At 52.5% G+C, this 25,528-nt stretch overlaps 1 protein-coding gene across 2 annotated transcripts in view; it reads left to right on the forward strand.

Annotated features, from left to right (window-relative positions):
- MINDY4 (MINDY lysine 48 deubiquitinase 4) overlaps positions 1 to 23,293 on the forward strand; it is a 111,557-nt gene extending 88,264 nt beyond the window's left edge. For both annotated transcript variants that reach the window (XM_054692452.1, XM_054692451.1), the window contains exons 14-18: positions 654 to 717; positions 3,633 to 3,794; positions 8,183 to 8,363; positions 8,930 to 9,002; positions 17,160 to 23,293. In XM_054692452.1, the coding sequence (XP_054548427.1) occupies positions 654 to 717; positions 3,633 to 3,794; positions 8,183 to 8,363; positions 8,930 to 9,002; positions 17,160 to 17,208 (529 nt within the window). In that variant the 3' untranslated portion in view covers positions 17,209 to 23,293. The remainder of the gene's footprint in view (positions 1 to 653; positions 718 to 3,632; positions 3,795 to 8,182; positions 8,364 to 8,929; positions 9,003 to 17,159) is intronic.
- The last annotated feature ends 2,235 nt before the right edge of the window (positions 23,294 to 25,528 follow it).

Genomic DNA, 25,528 nt, shown 5'->3' on the forward strand with positions numbered 1-25,528 from the left:
TCCAAGGGTGGAGCCACACTGATAAACTAGCATAGGGGAGCATGCAGGCCTCTGAGGCTGGCCGCCGGTTCCCCCTTCTACCCTATTGCTCATGAAGGCCCGCCTGCCGGGCAAGCCAGTCCTCTGAGCCTTGGTTTTCTCTCGGGCTAAGAAGAGTGCGTGTTCTGTGTTTAGGTGGTGCCTATTATTTTAGGGTTCGAGGTGCTATCAGAGACCGTTCTTCTCATTTAACAGACTGGCAAACTGAGACGTGGAGATGGCAGGGAGTGGGCGAAGGAGGTGAACCAATCCCCAGCATTAGTTAGCGAGGGTTGGGATAGGGATGCAGGATGTTGGAATCTAAGCCCAGGACCTTCTGCTGTGTCACCCTCCCTTCGCCATTGCCTGGGTGTCAGCAGAGGACCTCGTGAAGCTGGAGTGGAGTCTGTTGCCCGGGATAGTGAGCAGGACTCAAGGAGCCCTGGGCTGTAGCCCCAAGCCCTTCTGGATAGGAGCCCCTTCCATGAAAGGCACAGAACTAAGGTTCCCACCGAATCTGGAATTCTTAGCCTCAGCCTGCACACCAGGGGAGTCCCTGGTCACCCAGCAAAGTTTGCCTTAAAAGCCCCAGTCAGGCAGAGCTGTGCTAACTCTGCTGCTTCTGTGTTTTCCAGTGTCCGCCAGGACTTCGATGAGCCCACCAACCACCTGATTGGAGCACATGGATACTGCACACAGGTCAGGGGGTGCAGTGGGCCCTTTTGTTCCCTCTTTCATTCTCTCTTGGGCCCTGCCAGCATTCTCTAGGCATCTTTCGGTGCCGCTTCTGTTGGGTTTCACCATTGTGGAGACCTACAAAGAGAATTCAGTTTAGCTGTTTCTGGAGAATTTACCGTGCCCAATCTGTGTGTGCTTGGTGCTGCAGAGATGGAATAGATGCTGACAGCCAACCCAGGTGTTGCCCGGCCCAGAGCCCTGGGCACGAGGGGTGGGAGGGTGGGTCCAGCTGGGAGCACCACTTATGTTTGCACAGGACTTTATCTTTATAACCCTTCCCTCTGCCTCTTCACAAATGGGTCCTCAAAGAGCCTCACAGGGCAGGGTTCACCCCTAGTACAATAGCTTTTCATTGATCCTCTAGTAACCCAGTGATATCACTGGGGTAAATGTCAAGACTGGGAGTCAAATCCTGCGTCTGGTTTCTGCCTTTCTCCAGAAAGCAAGGCCTCCTGGAGTGGCCACTGGGTCATAGTTTAATCTGACCCTCAGCACAGCCTGGGGCAGCCTTGTAGCACAGTCAGACCGGACAGAGCTGCTCAGTCTCCTGGACCCAGCTGAGGACCCACTTGTCCTTGGGGTCCTGGCTCACTTATGCCAACCCTGAAAGCATACCAGGCCATCATGCAGGGAGCAGCTCAGGGCTTGTAGTTTGTACGGGGCACCCGAGGGACTGTGGTGCTAGCTCTCTCTCGAGGAAGGCCTCATGATGAACAGCTGCCTGGGGCGGTTCAGCTCTGCTCTAGAAGGCTGTTTTTGTTTGTTTGTTTGTCAGCTCTGCTCTAGAAGACTGTTTTTGTTTGCTTGCTTGTTTTGTGTGAGTCTGTGGGCAGACGGAGAATGATGCAACCGAGGGGTGGGCTGTTAAACCGGGTGCAGAGGGTGCTAGATGGAGTCTGGAACTAGATTCAGAGCTGTATTTGCCACTTTGTTTGGAAATGAGCTAAGGTCATTTTCTTCTCCCCCAAACCTCAGTTTCCCCATTTGTACTAGACTGGTGCTTCTTAGACACTGGTATGCACAGGTGTCCCCCAGGGCTCTTTTTAAGAGCAGACTCAGATATAGTGGGCTGGGCCCAAGTTATTCAGAATTGCTAACAGGCTCCCCAGGAGGACAATGCCACTGGCCCACAGACCATTCCTTGGGTGACAAGGGACTGGATGGCCACTAAACTTTGCCAGTGTCATTTATGCTTAGGGGCAAGAAGCAGCCTGTTGCCTCTTACCCCCCCCCCCCCATTTATCAAAGGCTTCCTGCTTTGAGGAAGGTTAAGACACATCCCAGATGGGGAGCAATGCCTTCGCCCCTACCCCCCTTAAAAACCTGGAACCTATCTAGAAAAGGCCAAGCCTGCTCTCGTAGCCACTGCCCCTGTGGTGCAGTATCTCATAGCAGTCATTTCCTCCAAATTCTATTCTCATTTCCTCTGCAAGGACACAATGAGTCGATATCTCCCTCCAATGGGGGGTCCCTCTGTGGCCATCAGAGGAGGCCTCTTTTACTGTCACTGGGGCAGGGGTGTTGGTGTTGACGGAGGGCTGTATTAACCCTGGGCATGGCTCTCACATCTTGGGGGGGAAACTCTTCGATGAACTCTGCCCTCCAGAGGAAGGGCTGAGGAAAGGACTACTATGGTCATTCTACGTGCCTGGAGGCAGATTCCTGCCTGCTGACCTCACTCACAGCCCTGCAGAAGGTGGCCTAGAGAGAAGGTCCCGCCTGCCTAAGCCCTAATGTTATGCTTGCTTGAATCCCTCCTTAGTGGTAGTCTTCAACTTGATAGAAAAAGATTCAAGACTGAATCTTTGTCCAGGTGGTACCCCTGGATGGTACCCCTGGATGGGGAGCCAGAGAATGTGGGGGAAGTGTAGCTCTGTGGATGGGGAAAGTCCATTTCCATCTGTGAGCCTCAGTTTCCTCATTCCTAAGAGAAAGTTGTTCCCCTGATGCCCTGAATAAGGAAGGTCCCTGCCTGCCACCTTGATGTAGGAGGCTCCAGCTGAAGGAGAACTCCTGAGAAGCAAGCGCCATGTGTCCCGGCTCAGGGACTGGCAGGCTTGACCTGCCCTCCGGGTGGCACAAGCCACACATCCAGTGAAGGCAGAGATAGCTAGAACCCAGACATAGTCTCCTCTGCCTCTATGTCACTACTCTGCTGTCTTCTGCCCTCCCTTCCCACTTGATGACCCACCACCATCAGTGAAATCTGAATCAGGCCTGGAGTTGAGTTATTGGTCTTGCACCACTGTCAGCTTCCTGGTGTTGATAATGTGCCCTGGATCTAAGATGTTATCATTGGGGGAAGCTGGGTGAAGGGTACACAGGAACTCTCTGTACTATTTATACAATTTCTTTTGAGTCTAAAGTTATTTCAAAATAGAAGTTTATTTTAAAAATTACCCTCCTTTAAGACCCACCCAAAGGTCACTGCTTCACAAAGCGGCTCTGCTCTGACTCAGTCCTGTGGGCCCATGTCTGTCTGGACCTGAAGTGCTTGGTGCACATTTTTCTAACCCCAGTCACATCCTACATTGTGCTTTACCTGACCCCCACTCTGACCTCAATGCCTGAGGTCAGGAGCCTTTTTTTTCCCATCCAAAGGACCCCCCCCCCTTTCCCCACCCACCAGGGCCCAGGGATGGGCCTGTGCACAGCGGGAGCCCCGTCAGTGCTGGGGAATAAGACTGGTGAGTGTGATCGTAAATGCTGGCAGCTTTCCCCCGATGGCTTGTGGGAACACAGAAGTCACAATCCTCTCTGATTTTGGTCTCTCTCCTTGCTTTCCTTCCTTTGTTTCTTGTTCCCAATCTCCCTTCCACCCCTTCAGTAGCTCATTCAGAGGCTCGACAAGCCTTTCCCCTTTCTCTCATCAACAGGAACTTGTCAATCTGCTCCTTACTGGGAGAGCCGTGTCCAATGTTTTCAACGACGTGCTTGAGCTGGATTCTGGGAACGGGAGCATCACACTCCTCAAAGGCATCGCAGCGCGCAGCGACATCGGCTTCTTGTCTCTCTTTGAGCACTACAACGTGTGCCAGGTACCCAGAGCGCAGGTCTGCCAAGTCAGGAGCCCCGCTCCTGGGATCAGCCCTCACACAGGCAGGGGAGGAAAGCTCATTCCAGTGCCCAGAGCTGGTGGGAATTCGGTTCAGTCTCAATCAAAGGGGATCTTGGGAAGAAGTTCAACTTCACCTTCATCAGGTGGGGGCACATAATTCACATCCAAGATCGGCTGATACTGTGTTCTGGGAAAGATGATTTAAAAGGGACTTCTAGGGACTTGTGAGGTGATTTGGTGTGAGCGTGGCTACCACTGTGGAGTGTGCATGCGTGTGTATATGTATATGTGTGTGTGTGTGTGTGTGCGTGTTGGAGGTGGGTAGGTTTCTCCAGGGACAGTGGCCTTGAAGCCTTAGGCTTTGTTTTGGATTTTTAGGACTGCCACAACAAAGCACCACAAACAGGGTGGTGTAAAACAATAGAAATGTACCATCTCATAGTTCTGAAGCAGAAGTTCTCATGACAGCAAAGTCAAGGTGTCAGTGAGAATGTGCACCCTCTGAAACCTGTTGGGAGAATCCTTACTTGTCTTCTGTAGCTTTTGGTGTTTTCTGGAAATCTTTCACATTGCTTGGCTTGTAGCTCCATCACTCCAATCTCTGCTTCTGTCTTCGTGTGGCCATCTTGTCCCTGTGTGCCTTGTCCTTTTCCTAGAAGGACATCAGTCAGCTTGGATTAAGAGCCCACCTTCTCCACTAACCTCATTTTAACTAACTATATCTGCAACAATCCTGCTTCCAAATAACATCATATTCTGAGGTACTGGGAGCCAGGCCTTCAATGTAGCTTTTGGGAGTACATTATTCAACCCTAACAGGCTTCCCTCAGTCTGTTTGTCAATGCATCTGTCCCTTTACCTTCTCTCTCCCTGCAGCCAAGGTCTCAAGAAGGCCTGGAACTCCAGGTGACGTGGGGCACATGGGTGACTGTCTCTGGGCAGCACTTGTCTCAACCTGCTGCTGAATTTCCACTGGGCTTGTTTCCATGTCTTCAGGGCAGACATTGTTTCATGGTTTTTATATGAAACAGGTGTCCCGAGGGGTAGTAAGAGTTGTTTATATGGTGGCCATGCCTGTGAAGGTTTTTAGAGGGTATGGATGAGGCCTCACTTACAGTGTAGCCCCAGAACGAGGGATGCAGAGATTGACCCAGGGGATGCTCAGAGAGTACTGGGCAAATGGATTTACAGGGCGGGTGGAGAATGGCATTTTAAAGCAGGACTCAGCTTCCCCACAGCCTTTCTGACCACATGTTCAGTATGTCGTCCTGGTGCTAGTGGGCCATGTGGCTTGGACCCATCCCCAGGCCTCCTCTCTGAGTAACCCCTTTCCCAGACTTGAAAGTTTCAAAGACTTGGAGAGAAAAGCACAGAAGTGACTCCTTCCCAGATGTGCTGGTGGTAGGAGGAAGCCTGGGAATATGCCCCATGACCTGTGAAAGAACCAGGGCCCCAGAATGTCAGACCCTCGGTGGGCTCTGAAAGCAGTCAGCCTGGACTTCCACTGGCTGACTCCTGGCTGTGCTCATGGAGTCCGCAGGCTTACCATGTGTCTTGGTTTCATTCTTGTGTCACGGGCGTTGGTCACAAAGTAAACTATTTTACTCTGGTGTGTTGAGGGTAATTTATGGGAATAGCAGTTGGGGGTCATCCTTCCCTTGGAATAAAGTGATGATTGGAGAAATTCTGGCCCCTGTGTTGATCTGAATCCTTGAATCTTCCACCTGCTCTGCTTTTCCCTCCACGCTTTGGATTAAATTTTACTTTCAAAGTGGAAGCCCTTTCCTGACCTCATCATTGGGGCTCTAAACATTGGGGCCCTAAATACTGGGGCTCCCTCCAGTTGCCCCTTACCCACCTTGTCATTCTCCAACACAGAATCTTCATTCTTGGTTTCAAGTATCACATTTCATTGCTTTTGTGATGCAGACTTACACCATATTTAAACATTTCTGAAATCTGGATGCATTATTGCAGTCTGCATGTCAGTCTTACAATACCAGTTATTTTTTTTTTTTTTTGCAGTGATACAAAAAATCGCCAATCTGATGGTATCCTAGATTGAGTGACGTGCAGTGCAAATGCATCTGTATGATTACTTGGTTCTCTCTGTCTTGCCCTTTTATCTCGTAAGCCCGGTGAGGACGAGACTGCTCATGTATCCTTCCCTGGTATGGCCACACTAACTTGCCTGGTGCCTGGGACCAAAGCATAACTTATGTGGAGTGGACATTATGCTTAGTAAGGACAGATTGTAACTCTGCTTGTAATCAGATGCTGATACTTTTAAATTAGACATTCTCATCTGGCTGTCCAGGGCCCAGTTTGGGGCATTCACCCCTGCCCAGAAGATATAAGAATCTCCATTTATAAGTGCTCTCTAATTGTGCTGCATGATTGCCCACCAGGAAAAACTCAGAATGTGCAGGAGGAAATGTGCCCCCCGCCCTCCCTCCATGCCCCAGGCCTTTGGACAGCTACCCAAAAATCCAAAGGAAGCAAATTTTATTTGGAAAATGTACCCCACTTAGAAGGGGCTCTTGAATGACAAAACTCATTTATAAACTCTCTGGGCAGCATTTTTACCCGTAATCTTTTGACTGTTGTATAAATGACAAGCTGCCCTTTTGTCCCTCTGCTGGAAAATTCAGGGTGACTGATTATGCAGATGCCTGCTGTGGGCTCTTTTTCCTGTGGTGAATGAGCACTGGATCCCCAGTCTTTCAGGCTGCCTGTTCAAGGCGATGCCCTTACCAGAAAAGCCTCTTTTGAGCCTGGAACGGAAGCCAAGTTTGCATTGGGGTTTAGTCCAGCCACGTGCTATGTAATTCTCCTACATCCCACCGAGTAGCAAGCTCTGCAGTCAAGTTTTAATGTCACCTGGGGGCGGGGTGAGGCCCCAACTAGCCTGGTGGGGGCAGAGGCAAGGCGCTTGGACAATGAGAAAATGATGAAGACGTTGTGAACATCACCCTCCTACCCTCTGGGTCAGTCTTCACCACAAATGTGCTTCAGGCCTGGCTGAACACAGCCCCTCCATCTGAGCTGCCCCTTTTCCATAGTCAGCTCCCAGTCAGCTACGAGGGGCCTGAGGAAGGTGGCCCAGCCACTCTTGTGTGACTGGCCCTTCTCCCCACTGGAAAAATAATTCCCATTCTTTCCTTAATCTACATGCTGTGCTGTAAATACCTGAGCATGCAAACATCTCCCTGGGGCTGATGAGGATTAGCCTGGAGCCAGCCTGGCCTGTGACACAGAAAGAGCCAAAAAAAGCCAGGCCCAGGTGGGGAGAGGTGCTGCCCAAGTGAGTCACAGGTGGCAGGGAGAGAAGGGATTGAGGACTGGCCAGTGGAGGGGCAGAGACCCCAGGTGCCCGAGTTGGCTTCAGAGGCCCTGTCACGCCTCTCCCCTGTGCAGGCAGAACCACAGCAGCACCGGTCTTCCCCGAACACCCCCCTTCCACTGACTGTCCTCTGCTGGGAATTGTCCAAGAAAGTCCCTCATTAGAAGGAAGTCCCAACTCTTTGCCTTCTTCCTTGTTCTTTTTTTCGAATTTTCCTGCTATTCCCTGAATGTCTCTGGACATTTGTTCCTGGTATCTCCCTCTCTTCTCTTGATAACTTCAAGTTCCACCTGATTTCAAGGTAAAGTCTTAGTTCAAGTTCAGGGTCCACAAGTCTGTTCACAAGGACCTTCATCTGTCAAGTGTTTGCTTCTATTAGACTCCTGGCTCTAGGTGCTCCGCTATAGTCCAGCACGTAAGCAGCAGAGTGAGGCACCCTGGTGGCAGTGGCGGGGGGGGGGGGGGGGGGTGTGTTACCTAGTACCTAGACACAGTCCCCTCCCCCCAGAGCTAGAAGGAGGAAGTGGCTCATGCTCTCTGGTTGGGTGACTTGGGGGAGGAGAGGCGCGAGCACGCTAGGTGGTGGACAGCGCAGGCACAGCGAGCAGACTTGCTGTGCTGTGCGGATTAGTTTGAAGGCAGCTTGGAGGTTCTGTGGGACTGAAGGGAGAGCAGAGTCTGGGAAGAGCCTGTTAGGGGATTGTCTCAGGAGGAGACGCTGGTGTGAGGGGACGGTCAAGGCAGGGTGGGCAGCCCTGTGTGCCACTGGATGTGGGAGAAGGGGAGGCGTGATGCCGGGGTTTCAGGCATCTCTGATTGTCTGTGTGAGAAAGGCTCTGGAGTCAGGCCTGTGTCTGTGAGAAGTTTGAGAGGCCCCCAGTTTCACACACAGGCTGTGATCCCCAACAGAGCCTTTCTGGGTCTGCCCAGCCCTGGGGTTGGGCAGAAGGAGATGCTCTGGCCCCTTTCCCTGGGGACCGCATGCAGCATCGGGCATCTCTGTCCTCTCCACACTCCTCACCCAGGTCGGCTGCTTCCTGAAGACGCCGAGGTTCCCCATCTGGGTGGTGTGCAGCGAGAGCCACTTCAGTGTCCTCTTCAGCCTGCAGCCGGAGCTCCTGCGAGACTGGCGGACCGAGAGGCTCTTCGACCTGTACTATTATGATGGCCTGGCCAACCAGCAGGAGCAGATTCGGCTGACTGTGGGTGCGCTGCCTCTCCACCCATCCCATGTATCCTCCAGGCGCCTCTAAGCTGGCTGGGGAAACGTCTTGGCAAGCCCCCTAGGGCAGTCAGGGGACAAAGCAGACTCCAGCATCTGGAGGGGGACTCAGGGCAAGTGTGAGCAGGTCCTCCTGCAGGAGGGGCTGGAGTGAAGGCCTCAGAAAGGGGGGGTGTTAAGGTGTAAGGTGGAGTTGAGAACACACAGTGGAGAGCCCCCCAATACTGCACTGACAAGTTTGGGTTTTATTTCCCGGGTAGTGGAAAGCCATGGAAGCTCCCTTATGGGCTAGAGGAGTGATAGGATCAGATAGGATTTTAGAAAGAATATTCTGATAGCTGAAGGGGGCAAGAAGGTGGGTAGAGACTGGAGGTAGGAGGCCAGTGAGGCAGGTGCTGTGGTGTCCAGGTGAGATTCTGCACAGAGCAGGAAGGGTGTCCATTCCAGATGAGACGAGGGGTCAGGCAGCAGAAGAATCGGGTACTGGGGCTGGGTTATGAGTGGGGGCCCTGGGCTGACAAACATGTGGCTCTCTCTCCCACCTCCCCAGACACCACCCAGACAGTCCCTGAGGACAGCGACAATGACCTCGTTCCACCCCTGGAACTCTGCATCAGGACTAAGTAAGTCAGGCCTGTCTCCAGCTCTTGAACCTGTCCTGAGTTGCTGGGAGGTGTGGTGTTGGGGAAGAGAGGTGTCAGGCCTGCAGGAGGACAGGTTTCTGGGTCATGCCAACTCAGAGCAGGGTGATGAGGTTGAGACCTGCACAAGTGGAAAGACACAGTGCTAAGGGCTTGTGCACATGTAGCATCCTGTGGCCACTCTGGCCCAGGTGGAGAAGTGTGTGATTTATGGTGAGATGTGTTTTCACTTTCTGAGCTTTTCCTGTGATGGTGGTGGTCGGGGGCGTCTCTGGAGGCCCCTCCTCACACAAGGCGGCAGCACACATGTATGGTGGGTGCAGTTCGGCCCAATGAAGGAAAGACAAGTCCATTTACCTGGCGGGGGCAGAGTGGGGGCTTGAGCAGGATTGGAAAGAGGGGGGTGTTGAAGGGAGCCACAGAAAGAAAGAGGACTCTAGGAACATAGTAGAAACTCCAAGGAGGACAAGTTGAGACATCCTCATTTTGCCCCGTCCTTACATCCATCTGTCCGTGTGTCCGTCTTTCTGCCCACGGGACCAGGGACAATACATTCTTGTGGGGTCATGTACCGGCCTTTCTTTCGTCGGGAGGCTTAAAGGCACATGCAGGTCGCTTTCCTTTCATGTACAAAGGGCCACTCATTCAAAGTGATGAGAGAAGGGCAGCGGTGGAGAAAGGAGGTGACATCGGCCTTGGCACCTTCTGCAGGACAGGGTGGGAGGTCACAGGACATCCTTCCTGCAGGCGGGCCTGCCAAGCAGGCTCTGGACTGCACCTTGGGCACAGATCCACCCACCTCTGGACCCCTCGCCGAAGGCGTCCACCTGTCTCTGTACTCCTTCCAGGGTCAGCTCACCACCCAGACCTCTTCAGCTGCCCCATCTGGGCTAACTCCTCTTTCCCCAAGGACTATCCCATGGTAGGCCTCAGGGATTGGACTGCTTGGGCTCAGCCCTAATTGGCAATTGTTTGAGAATGGCTTTGGGCTCTGATGTGTTCCCAATGCAGCCCCTTGCCTAGAGCCGATGTGATAGTAAGCTCAATGCAAAGACATCTGAGTGTGAATATAGGCCCAAAGCTCCTCTTCCACTTCTGTCAGCTGTCCCCTTCTCCCAGGCCTGGCTCCCCTCCCCAGCCATGTGCCAACAGGTGACAGTGAAATGATGGAGAAGCTGGATAGGCTGCCAGCATCACGAGTAAGCCCTTGGCTGGGGCAGATGGTCCAGGCTGCGTCCCCTGCACTGGTCCCTGCTCACTGTCACAGGAGAAGCATGGAGAAATTGAGCCCAGCTTTCCCTCCCACAGGCTTCTTCAGTCCTCGTCACACAGAAAAGTCATTCTATTTATGCAGCATACGGGGTTGGGGACAACAGCGGCCAGCTTTGCTTTGGCTGTGCACCTGTCCACGCTCTGCTCTTGGGAAGATTTTCTCTAGAACATGGTCTTCGGCTTTAGTGGCATTATCTGGTGGGCATGGTAACAGCTCACTGGATCCGCCCCCAAGGATTCTGATTCAGCAGGGCTGCGGTGGAGCCTGAAAACTGGCACTGCTGAATAGTTCCCAGGTGATGCTGGTGCTGCTGTCCAGAGATCAGTCTTGAGAACCCGGCGAGGGCAGTGCCTGTTCCTCCTTCATCCCTGGCAGTCTTGTGAGAGCAGGCGTTGAAGCGCTGCCCCTCCTGTCTGGTCCTGCTCCCGTAACATACCAGACGGGCCACTATCTTCCTGGTTCCACCGCTGCTCCCCTTCCTCCGCCCACCCCCCAGGTATGAATGCTCCTTTTTGGCTGGGACATCCCTGCATCCAGCCACCTGCCTCTTCCACTAGTCCACATGGTCGGTCCACCTGGGCAGCTGACATGATGAGACTTGCCTAGCGTTATTCCCAGAAAGGCCGAGTGGGTGAATGAATTGTGGGAATGCTGGGCTTTCCCCCGTGCTCCCATCAGATAGCACACTGCTGTAATGGGAAACAGCAGCCCAGCCTTCTGGAATCCTGTTCCAAGGGGTTGGATTACAAAGGCTTTGCATTTTGTTTTCATCCCAGATTCTCAAACAGCTCAAAGGGAGAAACTTGGGAAAGTGGCCTGCAAGGTCAGTGGGGACCCACTGGAGATGGGCCCTGCCTCTTGGGGGCTATGTCCTGCTCGCCAGGGTGGTCCCCACATTGACAGGAAGGGGGTGCCCATGGTGCCACAGCCTGAGTTCAGGTCATTTCTAAGACCAGTCAGATTCTAAGCATCTGTGGAGATGCAGCTGAGTGCTCAGGGCAGGACAGACCAACCTGGAGAGCAGGCGGGGGGCCCCTCTCATCATTTCAACCTCACAGAACCACTGGGTTGGGTTTCTCCATGGGAAAAACAGCTGGATAAAACTTGGTTCTTGCTCTCAGGGAATTTGCAATTAAATAGAGCTCAAGTTTAGGAGCAACTATGTTCTAACCCAAGGCGAAATGCACCGCTTACCCTCAAACCCTGCTCTGTAAATCGCCCTGACCCAACACCTAGCATGTCGCACACCTGACCGCCTGACAACTTGCTTGGGTCCACAGAATGGCCTGTGGACACCACCCTAGATGACACTTCCTTCCATGGATGAGAGTCTCTGGGGTGGAGGTCTGTGCCCCGGCCACACTTTGAGTCATGGCCTGGAGCTTAGGCCTGTATTGTCCCAGTCGGTGGAAGGTCATGGAGAGGGCAATGTGACTTCCTGCCACCTGGCTTTGTTGCCACGGCGACATTGCACAAAGACAGACTGCCAGTTTTGCCTTCAGAAAAGAGCATCCTAATTTGAACCATCCCCGGGTCCTGTGCCGTCTCTGCTCTCTGCTGTGACACATGTTTCTGCCTCACAGAGTCTCCTGTTACCTTCACTTGTATCAGGAATGTGGGGTCTGTTCCCCACCCTCCTCCCCCTGCTGGTCTCTAGCCATCTCAACAAAAACAGACTCATTTATGGTCATTTCCAAACAAGACACACACAGTGACCTCTCTCAAGCTTCCAGCCTAGCCATGGTGGGAGAAATTGAAACAGTTGTCAACAGTCCAGAAAAAAGAGGAAAGAACTCATAACCGGGGCCTGGGGCTGGGCCACAGATGTTTCTGTTTGGGAGCTCAGATCAGAAATTGAAAATGTACTCTCAGCTGGGCACAATGTCTCGGGTGTGGGGCTAGAACCCCATCCCCTGCCTGTCTTTGAGGCCTGTTCCAGCTTTCACACCTCTGCTGACACCCTTCTTGCTTTGTGTTCACAATGCTCTCACTCCCTGAAGGAGGGTCCCACAGCCCCAACCAAGCTCTGCTGATGCCCCAGCCTGTAGCCCGTACACACCTGCGCGGTGTTCCTTGCCCTGCGTGGGTTCATGGAACACTCAACACCATGATGCAGGCAGGTGCAGAGAACAGCAGTCTGGAGTCCTCAGTGGAGTCCTGGCTCTGCCATTGTCCCTTCTGTTGCATGACCTACGGAAGGTCTGGTTCTGTTTTAGCTTCCCCATCTGTTAGTTGGGTAGAATGATTCCTTCTCCGAGCAGGTCTGAGGTTGAGAGAGTACTGAATCATCTCCTTTTCTTTGGAGACACTAAGGGGCTCACATATGTGAGCACAGGCAGAGAGGGGGCAAGAGCATTGGGCCTGGCATGGAGGTTCATTCAGCAGCACCCCTGGAGCACAAACTTCAGACACTGAGCCAGAGGTCATGGAGGGGATGGAGGCAGCTCTGCCCTTGAGGGGCTCATGGTCTAGAGGGGAGGGAAACCCCATGACAGTATGGCCAGAGAGCCTGGCAAGGGTGCTGAGGAAGGACCCCCAGGCAGCCTGGGATCAGAGGACTCTTGGTGCAATGGTGAAGGATGGAGGACGGAAATCCAGGTGGGGGGCAAGCCTAGGCCAGGGACCATGGGTGAAAGACAGCCCATAGGCTCACTCCAGAGCCACTCTGACCCCAGTGGCTGGGACACAGGAAGGGAAACTTGCACACAGGCCTATTTGTCTGGAAATCCAAAGTGTGCAGAGGACTTCTGGGCTGAATATCTACCATCAGCTCTGGGGGCTTTAAAGCCAGGCCTGTCCTCTTCTTGCTGGTAAACTCTCTCAGGCATCTTTCCCCCATGAAGTACTCCAGTTCCATCAATGCTGAAAATATGTTGAGTCAGGTAATACCTGTGCTGTGTGCTGATGGCCTCTGGGGGAGGGGAAGGAATCTCCTCATTCGTGCCTGTGAGATGGGACCTCTCCATGCAACTGAGCCCCTTGGAGCTTCAAGATCCTGCATCTTCATTGAGCTTGAAGCCAGTGGTCCTCAGCTGGGAACAATTTTGAGTCCCAGGTGCGATTTGGCAATATCTGGGGACCCTTTTAATGGTCCCAGCTTGGGGTGGGGGTAAGGGAAGCTGCTAAACATCCTATAATGAAGGCACAAGAAAGCACAAAAGAATTATCCAGCCTCAAATGTCAGCAGTCGCAGGTAGAGGAGCCCTGCTGTAAACTCACTCTCTCAGCCTCTCCCTGAATTAACGCTGGATGAGTGAGGGAGCTTGATGCTGCGCTGCTGCTTTACTCCCTCCCCCTTTCTCTGCCCGTCCCTACTGACATGGGCAGAGCTCTCCTTATAATGGACTCGGATCTTCAGAACAGTTTCTACCAAGGAAACTTTTCTATGGGGGAGCCCTTTCTACCTGGGAACCATTTATCCCCCGTGTAGTCCCTGTGCCCCAGCCCTTTCCATTTTTAAGATGGCTGTGCTTTGATTTTCTTTCGAAATTAGGAACAGCTTCTGTCTGGTGTTTCCAGCATTCTCCAGTTGGCCAGAATGGGTGGGTTCATTATCTCTGTAAAATACCTCAAAATTCAGCATAAACCCCACAGCCTGAGTGATTTTTGGTGTGACTTGGATGTCTAGCTCTGACTCACTTCTGCACTGAAGCCAAATCCCTTTTTACCAGGATTCGAGACATTTGCAGATGAGGGGCTCTTAGGAGGTGCTTTCCTCTGCCCATCTGGGAGGGGAGGCTGAAGCCTGGGAGGGAAGAAGTGGGGTGGAGAAGGGCCTGGGGGACCAGGCTGAGGGTGGGTCTTAGAGGGACACAGGATGTCTGATCTAGTTCTCACTCCTCCCTCATTCTCTCTATCAAAGGGAGTAAGAAACCACCCAGGTCCGGGCCATCGTTTCCCCTCTGTAATCTGGCTCTCGAGGCCTGGTGGAGCCAGGCTGTGGGTGGGAATGTTACTCTCCCCCCTCCTGCTACTGCCCTTGGGAGTCTGGATTCAGGACGTGTCCCTAGTGTCCAAGATCTTGGTAAGAAACAGACAGGGTAATGTTTACTAATGTAAACACACAGTCTAATCTTAATAGAACAGTAAAAGCTTTTTAATAGCTAGCTTCAAAAGTGTAAAGATGATGAACAGAGAAAGAAAATTGAAATTCTCAAGTTGCATGGAAGCATCGATTAAGCCATCAGTTGTGTTGCTGCAGATCACTAAAGCACTGTTAACCAGTAGGTACAGTAGATGAACCTAATTCCTTGGAACTTGTGATCACTACACGGCCTCCCCAGCCCGTCTGACTCCTGCAAGTCAGAACTACGTGTGACTTCCCTGCGGACTAGACCTGTTAGCTTGGCTGGGACATCAGGCTTCGATACCAACAGTGCAGCTGATGGACACTCACCACTTCGGAGCAGCCTGATATCTCCCAGCCACGTCAAGTTGTCTCCAAAAGCAGTCCCAGGGTCTCTTTGAGCAGTGACAATTAATGCTGATGCTGCTGAATCCATCAAAATGGCTCAACCCCAAAGTACCTAACAGATCCTCTGCATCTGCCTCTGCCCTGGCTCCCAGTAGTCACAAAATAGTCAGAAGTGCTCAGATACCACAGACTCCACTTAATTCAGATACCACTTTATTCTCCCACATCCAGTGGAACAAGTGATGCTGACTATTTCATATGAATATATGCCTAGGCAGATGGTGGGAGGCCTGGTCTGTGACTGAACACAGGGATGTGGTCACACATATCTCATCCCAGGTGGGGCTTGGAGTGTATCTCACTGAGATAGTTCTTCCAATAATTGCTCTTGAGAAAAGACCTTTTCTAGAAATGTGTATAAGCTCTTTTGCAAATCTAGTCCTGCCTCTGAGCTTATAATCAGAAAGATCCCAGGAATAAAATGGTTCAAGTGGTGAAATGGTACCTTGCAGCCTTTCACACAGAAAAAAAAAAGAAGGATTGGTTGCCAAAAGACCATACAAGCCCATTTGGAGTGAGATCTTGCAGCAGCTTGTAACATTGCCAAATTATACCAAAGACAAGGCACAGCTAGTTTTGGAAGGACCAGTCTCCTAAAACAGTGTAATATTCCTGGCTGAACAGGTTTCCATCATCCACCCACCTCAGTCTTTTATGCCCACTGTTTTAACAAGAAGATACAATTCAGTGTTCATGCATGAACCAGATAAAGATTTCCTGGGATGTCAGTCAGCACGCACAACATAGGGCAGGGCAGTGTCTTGTGTCTAGGCTTTGATGAACATTCCAGCGGTTAGAGAAGATCTATTCTCACTGTGCCCTTGCTGGAGCTAGGAGGAAAATGCAACTGTAAATTGTTCCCAAATGAGCTAAATGCAAATGTCATCTCCTGCACTAAAACTTTGTATGGTAGCAAGAAGTACAGAATTACTGCTAAGACTTTCCCACCAAATGGCAAGACATCTTTTTGCTCATTTGAAGGGAGGTGGAATGGTGCAAAGAGTGCAAAGTATTCAACAAGGGAAATCTGGTCTGTCAGATACCAAGACATTGCCTGTAATCAAGAGGAGTGTAAGGTATAAGAGCAGAATGAGTATGAAAGCCACTGCCCCTGGAAGGCTGTCCCTCTCATCCTAAAGGTCGGAGACTTTGCTGTGGCAAGTCCAGTAAGGCACAGATGTGAAGAAAGCAATGAACAGAAGCCTGAGGAAGGAAGGAGAAAGAAATGCAGTGCGAGTTGATGTTATTCCTGAAATTGGAGGATGCTGGGTTTATGCGAAGCTTCTTGATGTTTCCAGGCATTCAATGGGGAAGGGCTGCCATCTTCCCCTGGGAGAACCTGATCCCTCGCTCCTTGTTGCAGTTCAAATCTCAGGGATATTGGACTTTCTAATGCACATGTACAATTAAGTGAGAAAAACTTTCCTTCTTTCCTCCTCTGACAGTTAGGATTTTGATTTCAGTCCTGAAGAAAAACTGCAAGTTTTGAAATTGTCTGCTCCCTCTCCAAAAGCCACACGATGCAAAGCCCTGCTAAACCCCAGTCTCAAACTCCGCATTCTAGTGCTGCCTTAGGGTGTACGCTACACCTAGGTCTAGCCTTGCAGAAATATACCATTTGCTTTAAAGGTGATTCCTTTGAGTTTTTTAGAAACTAAGTGTCATGTGTTAACATTAAGTGTTGGAAAATTTTGTCATCTTACCTGTAATAGCTTTTATTTTGGAATTGAGCTATTATTACATTTCTCTAACTCGGAACTGCCATCTAATTATAATCAGTGCTTCTTAAGGCTTTATAAAGTAATTTGAAAGAAAACGCAAATTTCTGTTTTATGGAGCTGCTCACAGCTCTTTACTAGCTTCCTGTGACTCTCAGAGCAAAGTTCAGAGTCCTTAAAAGACCTCCTAGCCCCATGCAGCCCCCCTACCCCATGCTACCCCTGACTCCCTCCCCATCTGGGCTCCAGAAAGGACCTCCTCTGTACCTTGAAAATGCCAGGATTTTAAAGGCAGGTGCCAGCAGGTGCCTTTAAAGTGCCACCATCAGGCTCCATTGGAAAGTGCATGGATTCAGGTGTGTGGCCATCACTCACATCAGCGGCAGTTCCCTCTGTACCAGACACTAAGGAGCTGTTCAGTAAACACTGTGGCATGAGTAGATGAGTGAAGGAGTGACCCGCCCTTTAGTACCCTCCCCTGCTCTCCTGGGCCCCGGGTGTATGTGTGTTTTGCCAGGGCTTCGTGTGTGGGTTTGTGTGTGTGTGGAGGGGAGGGTGGAACCTGAACTCCTCACTGATGTGTGGGAGGGGAGGGTGAAACCTGAACTCCTCACTGATGTGTGGGCCCCTACAGTTCTAACTCTTCCCTCTCTTTCTGTTATCATCCCCTTTAGGTGGAAGGGGGCATCAGTGAACTGGAACGGCTCAGACCCCATCCTGTGACCCTTCCTGTGGGTAAGCCCTGTGGCTCCACCACTCGTCATGGGGGTGACAGCTGAGCCCCAGGCCTCAGGGACAAATCTCCGGGAAGAGCGTCACCCTGACCTGGGCCAGCACTGTTGCAGAAGTATCCAGAACCTCCCTGCCCCTTCTATGAAGGGTCCACCCAGGACTATGATGAGGACACTGGGTACTACCGAGTCACTCACTCCTGGTGGAGCTGTGACTGCCAAGGACTGGAGGAAGACCTCTGGGCCTCTGCCTCCTTTGGTCTGGATCCCTCCCTTGCTCCTCAAAGGGCCATACCCTTGCCAAACCTCTGATATGATTGGCCCAGGGACCCTGGGGATGGCCAGGGTGACTCTGATATAGTTGGCCGGGAAATTCTTATTTCTGGTAGTTGGATTCCTATAAAGCAGGATTCAAACCCATACCAAGGGCCAAGACTCATTTATTCTGTTGGTGTAAAGGAAGCAGGAAGTCTGGGCTGGGAATGATGATAGTGGAGGGTCCCAGAGTCTTGAAGGCCTGCCTTTATCTGGGAAGTCACCTAACAGGGGTCTCTGCAGGCACACAACTCCTTCCTTCCTGGTCTGGTGGTGTCCCAGGCTGGACTTCTGCTGCGCAGCCCAGGTAGCAGACCCTATGAGCTGTGCCATCTAACACAGCCCTCAGGAAGCCCAGCTCAGGGCACTCTTAGGACTCTGCAAGACCCTGTAAGGTTGGTCAGGTGGACCTGGAGGGTAGGCTGGACCTGGCCAGGTGGATATGTGGAAAAGAACCTTCTAAAGAGGAACCTTTCACCCACAGAGGGCAGTAATATGGGATAAGCAGAGGCACTGGGTGTTCCCCATGTGGCTACCACAGGGCATGTGGGGAGAGCCTGTGGAGAACCTTGCATTACAGAGTAAGGATGGGAGAGGCTGGAATGGGAAAAAGTCCATGGTGACTCAGGAAGGAAAATTGTACAGTTGGAGCGTCCTTCAGCCCATTAATTTATATCTTACTGGTTTCAAAAAGGAATATGAGGAAGTGTAGAAATGCAGGGGGAGGCTGGTAAAGGAGAGTCAGAGTTGGGTCAAAAACAAAGTTAAGGACAGCCCTGCAGAGGCTGCTTACAACACGACTGAGCGGGGGTGCCCAGAAGCAGAGCACCCACCTGGAGGAGCCTCCTTCACGAGGCTGCCACGTGAAAAGCTATGAGAGACATAGGACAGAGTCCTCAGGAGCCCCGTCCAGTACCCGCCCCTGCAGAGTCCTGCTGGTGCCTGGGCGGACGCTCTGCGTGGGGCCCGCAGAGGTGGGTGTTTATGCACCGCCCCTCCCTTGTCTGTCCTGATCCGGACCGCAGGCTGGCCCAGCCTCCGCGTGTCTCTCGGCTCGGGAAACAAGCAGCCGGGGCTGTGATCTTTCTACAGTTCTGGCTAACAGGAGACTCTGTCTCTTTAGGTGCCAGGCATGCCGAGTCAAAACTGGCATTTGATGGTGATAACTAAGAGCCTGTTTTGTGCACTTGTGGGCTGGGCACGCGGAGTAGTAGTCCTGAGAGGCAGGGAGGAGCCGCGGGGGGAAGTGAGAGGTTTTGTCCTGGCTGTGCGGAGGCCCCGCGGGATTTGCTATGTAAACTCCAGTGGCCATTCACAGCAGGCGCCCCGCAGAAATGCTTCCTATATGTCCCTGCAATGTTTATGCATTTGTTTTCCTTGGCTAGAGACAGGCCCCTGAAGCCGAGTGCCTGGGCAGAGGAAGTCGGTTTCCCTGCGGTAGCCTTGTTTATCAGCCCAGGGAGGAAAAGTGTGTCTTTTCAATGAAACTCACTTAACCTCCTGACCAGTGTCCCATTGGCAGAGCTGCAGAAATCAAAATATTCTCAGCTTTGTATATGTGCTGCCGAAGCGAGCACAAAATATTCTCAGCTTTGCTTGAGCAGAACAGTTCCAACAGATTACGAAAGTACTTTTCTAGAAGACAAGTCATAGGTACATGTGCAGTCTGACGCCCCTTACGTGGGGCTTCCTGGAATGGAAGAGGAGCAACGCCCTGCTCCACTCTATCCGAGACCCAGAAGCAAGAATGAAACCATGGCCCACCGCCAAGCCCGCAAGAATGAGGTACAGCTGACGCCCCTTTGCATGGGTGGTGGTCTCCGACCCGGAGCAGATTCACTAGGGAGCCTGTGAGTAGGCTTCAGAAGGTCCGTAGCCCCCCAAATTATATTGAAATCTTTGTGAGCATGTTCATGTGTGTAATTTTCTGGGAAGAGGGTCTATATCCTTCCCTGTGGCCTCAAACTTAGGAAAGCGCCCCGCCTGCTTTCCCCCAGAAAGCTTAAGAACCATGTCCTAAAGTTGAATGACCTCCCCAGGGCTGACCCTGGACTTGGCCGCTCCATCCAGGGGGGCTGGTTTATTGAGCAAGCACCATTCAATAAGGTGCGAGCAGAAAGTAGCTTTATACTGTCTTGTTATTTCCCAGTGAATTCTGTCTTTCCCTTAACTGTTTCTCAGTCTCTGGATGAAAGAGAACAATTCTACTCCTCTTTCACAGTGTGAGTGGCAAGACTAGACTAACATAAGCCTTGACTCCCCACACTCATCAATGGGGACTCCCCCTCACCTGCTCTTATGTGATGTCACCTGAGTCAGGTGACAAGGTCCCTGCTGGGCTGGCCTCTGACCCTTGCCTGCCCCTGTGTCTGGCAGAGCCAATTTCCCCCTCCCTTTCCCTTTTTATAAGTCTTCTTTTGCAGGATCCACATTTGAACCATGGAACACACCTTTGCCGCCCGCCCCCCCTACTGCCCCCATTATGGAGTTCTTTCCCACCTCAGCCTGTCTGCTTAGCAGCCCGTCCAAAGCAGTGACATCTCGGCATTCCCAGGCCAAGTCAGGGCGATTCCTGCAAGTGAGTCCTGAACATGGACCCACACGGTGTGCTTTCAAGTCATTTTCTCGAAGCCTTCCTTAAGAGGAGAGGAGAGGCAACTCCCTTTCACCCTGTGGGGTAAGGAAGGGGGTCTCGGCACACTGATGCCTCTCTCCAAAGAAGTCCACAGGAGCTATTGGTGTGTCCACTGTAGGCCCAGAGCTTTTCGTGCCTCCTCCCATGAGTGACGATGGGCCAACGTTAACAGAATCATCTGTACCACTCTCTGTAAGTTCTAATGGGACTGCACAGGTCAGGAAAGCAGTTTCTAGAAGAACTGCAAGAATTCCCTAGGGGCAACACCGAGCCAGGGCTTGGAGGGATGTTTGGGGATATTGTAAGGAGGGTGCGTCTAGGCTGTCCTGACTGCTTCCAGTGTCTCTGTATCTCATTTGGAAGGGAAGTCAGGAGCAGGCCAGGGCCCAGCCTATCTGGAGCGCCAGAGGTCAAAGTGGGCAGCTGTGACCCCAGCTCCTGAAGGGTGGGAGCAGTGAAGGGCCAGGCTTAGAACGGCTCTCACAGGCCATAGATCTGCTGAGCCTCCATGACAACAGGAGGACTTTCCTGTCCTAACCCAAACCCTAAACCCCTACCCAGCATGCGTGCTTAGATCTGTAGCATTGGTCACACCTGAGAGCATCTTAGAAATGCAGACTCTCAGGCCCCACCCCAGTCCTGCTGAATCAGGATCTGCATTTTAACAAAACCCTCAGGTGAACCAGATTGAGGTTGAGAAGCTCTGCAGCTTGCTGTTTCGTAGGGAGGCTGTGGAGAGGCAGAAGCCGTGCCCAGGACAAAGCAGCCCTGAGGAACGCTGCAGGAGGTGTCGGTGTCTGCGCTGAGGGAGGAGCCGCCTCAGGACCAGAGGGCCCTAGTGTAGTCCTGCCTGCTCTGCTTCTTGCCTGCGTGAGCTCCTGGGGCCTCAGTTTCCTCAGCTGTAAAATGGCTACCTGCCAGGGCCGGGATGAGGATTAGGTGAGACAATATGTTGTAAAGTGTGTACAAGAGGGCCAGCAGGGCTAGCAGAGACTCCGTGGAGGCCGTGGCATCTCACCTGGGCCTTGAAGGACAGGCTGGGTTTTGACAAGTAGAGAACTGGACAGAAGTCATTTCAGCGAGAGCTGAGAGGCCATGAAAGCCCATGAGGTGTCTAGGTCCTCTGGGGGACGACTGAGCATGGATTAGGCTCCACAGTGGTGACGGTTTTCGCTGGTTGGCCTGGGACAAGGGCTGCTCAGAGCTCAGAGCTCTGCCTCAGACTCTCCAAGGCAGGGAAATGTGTGGGGGTCAGTGGCAGGAGCACAGGAGACGCTACACGATGCTCCCTAAAAAGACAGAGTGGAGAGGTGAAGAGAGGCTGGAGGTGACAGACTTGACGGCCTTTGCCTCAGAGGCTCCATGGGTGATCCTCGCTGGCCACTGAGTCCTTCCCAGATCCTGAAACCTGCAGGAGGCAACCAGGCTTCCAGATCTATTTGCAGGTGTTTCTCTCCATCCACCAGAGTCCTCCCTACTCTCTAAGCATGCCTTAATCCTCACAGGGTTGTGGGAGCTGTAATTACCAGGCTAAAATGCCAGGCATTTGCGATAATGGAAATTGCTTAATGCAGGACAAGGGGTGGGCTGGCAGGTGGGTGGGCCAGTGAGCTGGCAGGCTGCTCCTGGGTCAAGGTGGCACACTGCCAGGGCCTGCACATTGCTCAGGGTCTACTCCAGCTCCACACAAGAGAGGGATCAGAGCCCCCGTTTGGGGGCATGGTGGCAAGGGAAGCCAGGGTTGGCTTTTCCCACCCCGCCTCTGGTGCCATTTCCAGATCATGGGGCATCATCCCACTTTCCTGCCCGGGAAGTCACTGAAGACCTCTTTATAGATGGGGAAACTGAGGCTCAGATAGTGAATCTTAGTTAAGATTCCTCCTGGGACACATCTCCTCCATGGGGTCTTTTGGAGACCAGGCCACCAGATGATTCTGGGGAATAAGGGAATGCATCTTAGTGGGGGCCAAGGAGGGTGATTCCAAACCCTGCTTGTTCTGCCTCCCCTCCCGCTCCCTTCTCCAGCTCCACATTCAACCCACCCTAGGCCACAGCAGCTACTTCCCCAATGAAACTCTTGCTGTCTGAAGCCTTCCCTAGTGCTCTCTGCTGTACTTGGGCCCCTGTCCTCTGACTTTCTTTGTCCATTAGCTAAATCTTACCCATTCTTCAAGCCCACACCAAGACCCCTCCTCTAGGAAGCCTTCCTGGATTACCCAGCTGGAAGCAAAGGCTCCATCTTCTGAAGTCCTTGGGTCTTGATCAGCTCCTATCTCACAAGCCCAGGTTCTATTCCAGTGAGTGGTTATTGGTCACCCAATCACAGGCTTCCCTATTACAACATGTGTAACACACATGCACACACACACACACACACACACACACGCACCCCTCTAGACTGCACACTTTTTCCATGTTCCTGGGCCCGGGGCTCTTTGTCTTCCCTTCCACACCCCATGAACCTGTCCATCCAGGGGATGAAGCCCAAGGTTCAGTCTCTCTTTGATGAAGCTTCGCCCCAGCCACACCTGTGCCTCACACCCTACCCCATCTCCTGGCATAAAGCCCTGCCACTGGGTGTTGGGGTGGGGACGTGCTGCCCGAGGTCTCTAAACCGTTGATTCTGGGTGTGGTTTTGAGATTAAAACTGGCGCCTTTCCTGTACCCTCTGATAAAGCCATCCTGAGTGCTTATCTGGAATTTTCTGTCTTAAGGCCTGTTGACATCTATGGGGTTCAGCAAAGTCCTGCCTCCCTGCAGAGGTGCCCTGAGTGATAAGCACCCACCTCTCTGTGCCCTGCTGGGTGTCTAGCCTGGCACTCCCAGGCTGTCAGTACCTCCCTGAGCCCTGGCCCCCCTGCCTTGCTTGCCCTTCCCCTGCCCCAGCGCAGGGACTGAAGTTGAGAGTGCTATTAATAAAGATTCAGCACAGGTCATTAGTCTGTATACACAGACTCAGGAAATCTATGGAAGAGTTGTTCTCCTATCAGTTGATCTGCTTTCACCCTATACTCCAAACTCCTGGGCTCGGATCCCTCTTAGGTTTTATTGGGGACGTAAAGCTCAGAGGAGGGGAGCTGTATGGGCCAGAGCGATCATGGGGAGGAGGAGAGCTGGAGTCTACAGGAGGGGAGGAGGCGAGGAGGGCAGAGGCTTTGCAGGTGAGATACGCAGGGGCAGAGGTGTTGGGGAGGAGGGGAATGGGAATCTGGCATGAGAAGGTTGAGGATATTTGGGCTGGATCCTGAAGGCCTTTGAATGCTAGGTGAAGGGGTTTGCATTTCCTCCTGTAAGGGCTAGGGGGCCATGGTGGAGGGGGTGGATTAGAGCAGGGCAGGGGTGGATCCGAGCTGTTTTAGAAGGCTCGCTCTGCAACAGCATAGAGGGTGTGGGTCGTCAGAGGGAAGATGCCAACTTCTGATCAGGGCTGTGAGGGGAGGTGCTCGGGTGGGAGGTACCTTGCATTTCAGTGATTCAGCCTGGGAAACTTGGGGGGCGGGGCCTGGACCTGGAGTCAAGGCAGCTCTGTCCCCTGCTTCCTGGCAGGCAGATCTCAACCTTGAGCTGCCAGCCTTTCTGTTCCTTCTGTCTGCTCCCCTGTTGGCACCGGCTCCCAGCTCTCCTGGGAACAGTCTGCAAAACATCCCTACCTCCTGATGAAGGCTTCCTCCATCCCCTGCCTTGGCAGATCATGAAGGAGGGGGCCTCAATGTGAGGAAGTGCCCAGACCTTTGTTCTGGCCCCAGCCACGGCTGGACACACTGCCCATTGTTTTTGAAGAGATTGGTGACCTTGGGCCAGTTGGATAGGACCGGCGGGCTGCCCTGGACCTAGCCACCTCCAAGTGCAGAGAGGGAGAGAGAGAGGCTGGCAGGATGGCTCTCAGTCCCTCAGTGACCTCGGGCAGAGCTATGCTCATGGGGGCCAGGGAAAGTGGCCCCAGTGTCCCGTCAGTGTTTTCAGTTTGTGAACCTCAGCTCTGCCATCTGGTGTGTCACTGGGCATCATGGAAGCTGCCCCTCTCCTGAGGGCAGGCAGGCAGGCAAATGGCAGCCAGCCCCTGCTCCGGAGCCCACCTAACTAAGGAGGCCCCAGGTGTATCCATCTGCTGTTCTCTCTGGGTTTTGGAGATCCTCGGGGCATGCTTGACTGAGTGACCTCTAGCTTATACCTGGAGTGATGAGATGACCCAGGTTTAGTTTACCTCCAACATCTCAGCTGTGCCACTTTAGTGAAGTTACAAATAAAACAAAAGAAAACCCTCTCTGAGCCTCAGTTTCCCTCTTTAAGATGGGAACAATCATATCTGGTACCTCTTAATGTTGGTGTGAGGTGTAAGCATACAGTGCTTGGAAATGGACTGGCACCCGACCTGTGCCCAGTCGATATTGGCTCTTTTACAGGGATGGATGGGAGAGAGCAGGAATTAGGGGTGATATAACTTGCCGAGAGTCAAGAAGTATGAATGTGGAATGCTGAGACTCAGTGAGGTCAACAGAACCTTACAGTGTAGACTGACCCCTGGAGGTCAGGTCCTCGCCCCCTGCCTTTCCACCCCCCTCCCACACATAAATTGGCAATCCCTCTTCTTTCCTGGGCTCTTAGCAGGCCCCAGAGCTGCTTAGGCTACTTGGATAAATGACTTTGTCTTTGATTGCTCCCCACTAAGACCTTCCCTCTCCACTCCCATTTATAAAGTGGGGTAACTGAACAAGATGGTCCTATGCAACTGGACCCACATTCTCCTTAGTGACCACTCCCAGGTAGCAGGCACTGGTGCAGCCGCCAAGGGGTCTCACTCAAATCCCTGCATTTCCAGATAAGAGAACCGAGTCTCAGAGAGCCAAGGCCCTCACCACTCAGCAGCTCATAGATGCCAAGTTCTTCCTACTTTCTCCCCTGCTGCCAGGAAGGTCCCCAAGCAGAGGTGGGGGTGGGGCTTCCTGGAACCCCTCCTCTCCTATCTTCCTTAACTTCCTCCTTGGTTGCCAGCCCAGGCCTGAGACTTCGGGGGTGCTGGAAACATCTGCAAGTGTCCTGGTTTCTATACCCGCAAGCTATTGTGTAGGAGCCCAGCCTTTCCTTCAATTCAGACCTCTCCCCTAGAACTGCCCGGAAAGAAGGATGGGTCAGAGCCCCTGCCTAGCCCTGGTGAGCCAAGGCGGGAGCAGCCATCCAGCCCCAGCATCTCCTGTAAGCCCCACTTCCTATCACCCCCCCCCCAACCCCTAGTCTCCAATGGCCTTGGCAATCATAGAAAAAGGCAAGTGCTTTTGTTCCTTCTTCCCTGCAAATGCAGGCACACCTCGGGTTTATTTGTCTAAGGATTTTCCATTTCCTTTTCTGGAAAGTCATCAGGGTC

Source organism: Talpa occidentalis, unplaced genomic scaffold (assembly GCF_014898055.3).
Source record: "Talpa occidentalis isolate TD23 unplaced genomic scaffold, MPIMG_talOcc4v2.1, whole genome shotgun sequence".
NCBI lineage: Eukaryota > Metazoa > Chordata > Mammalia > Eulipotyphla > Talpidae > Talpa > Talpa occidentalis.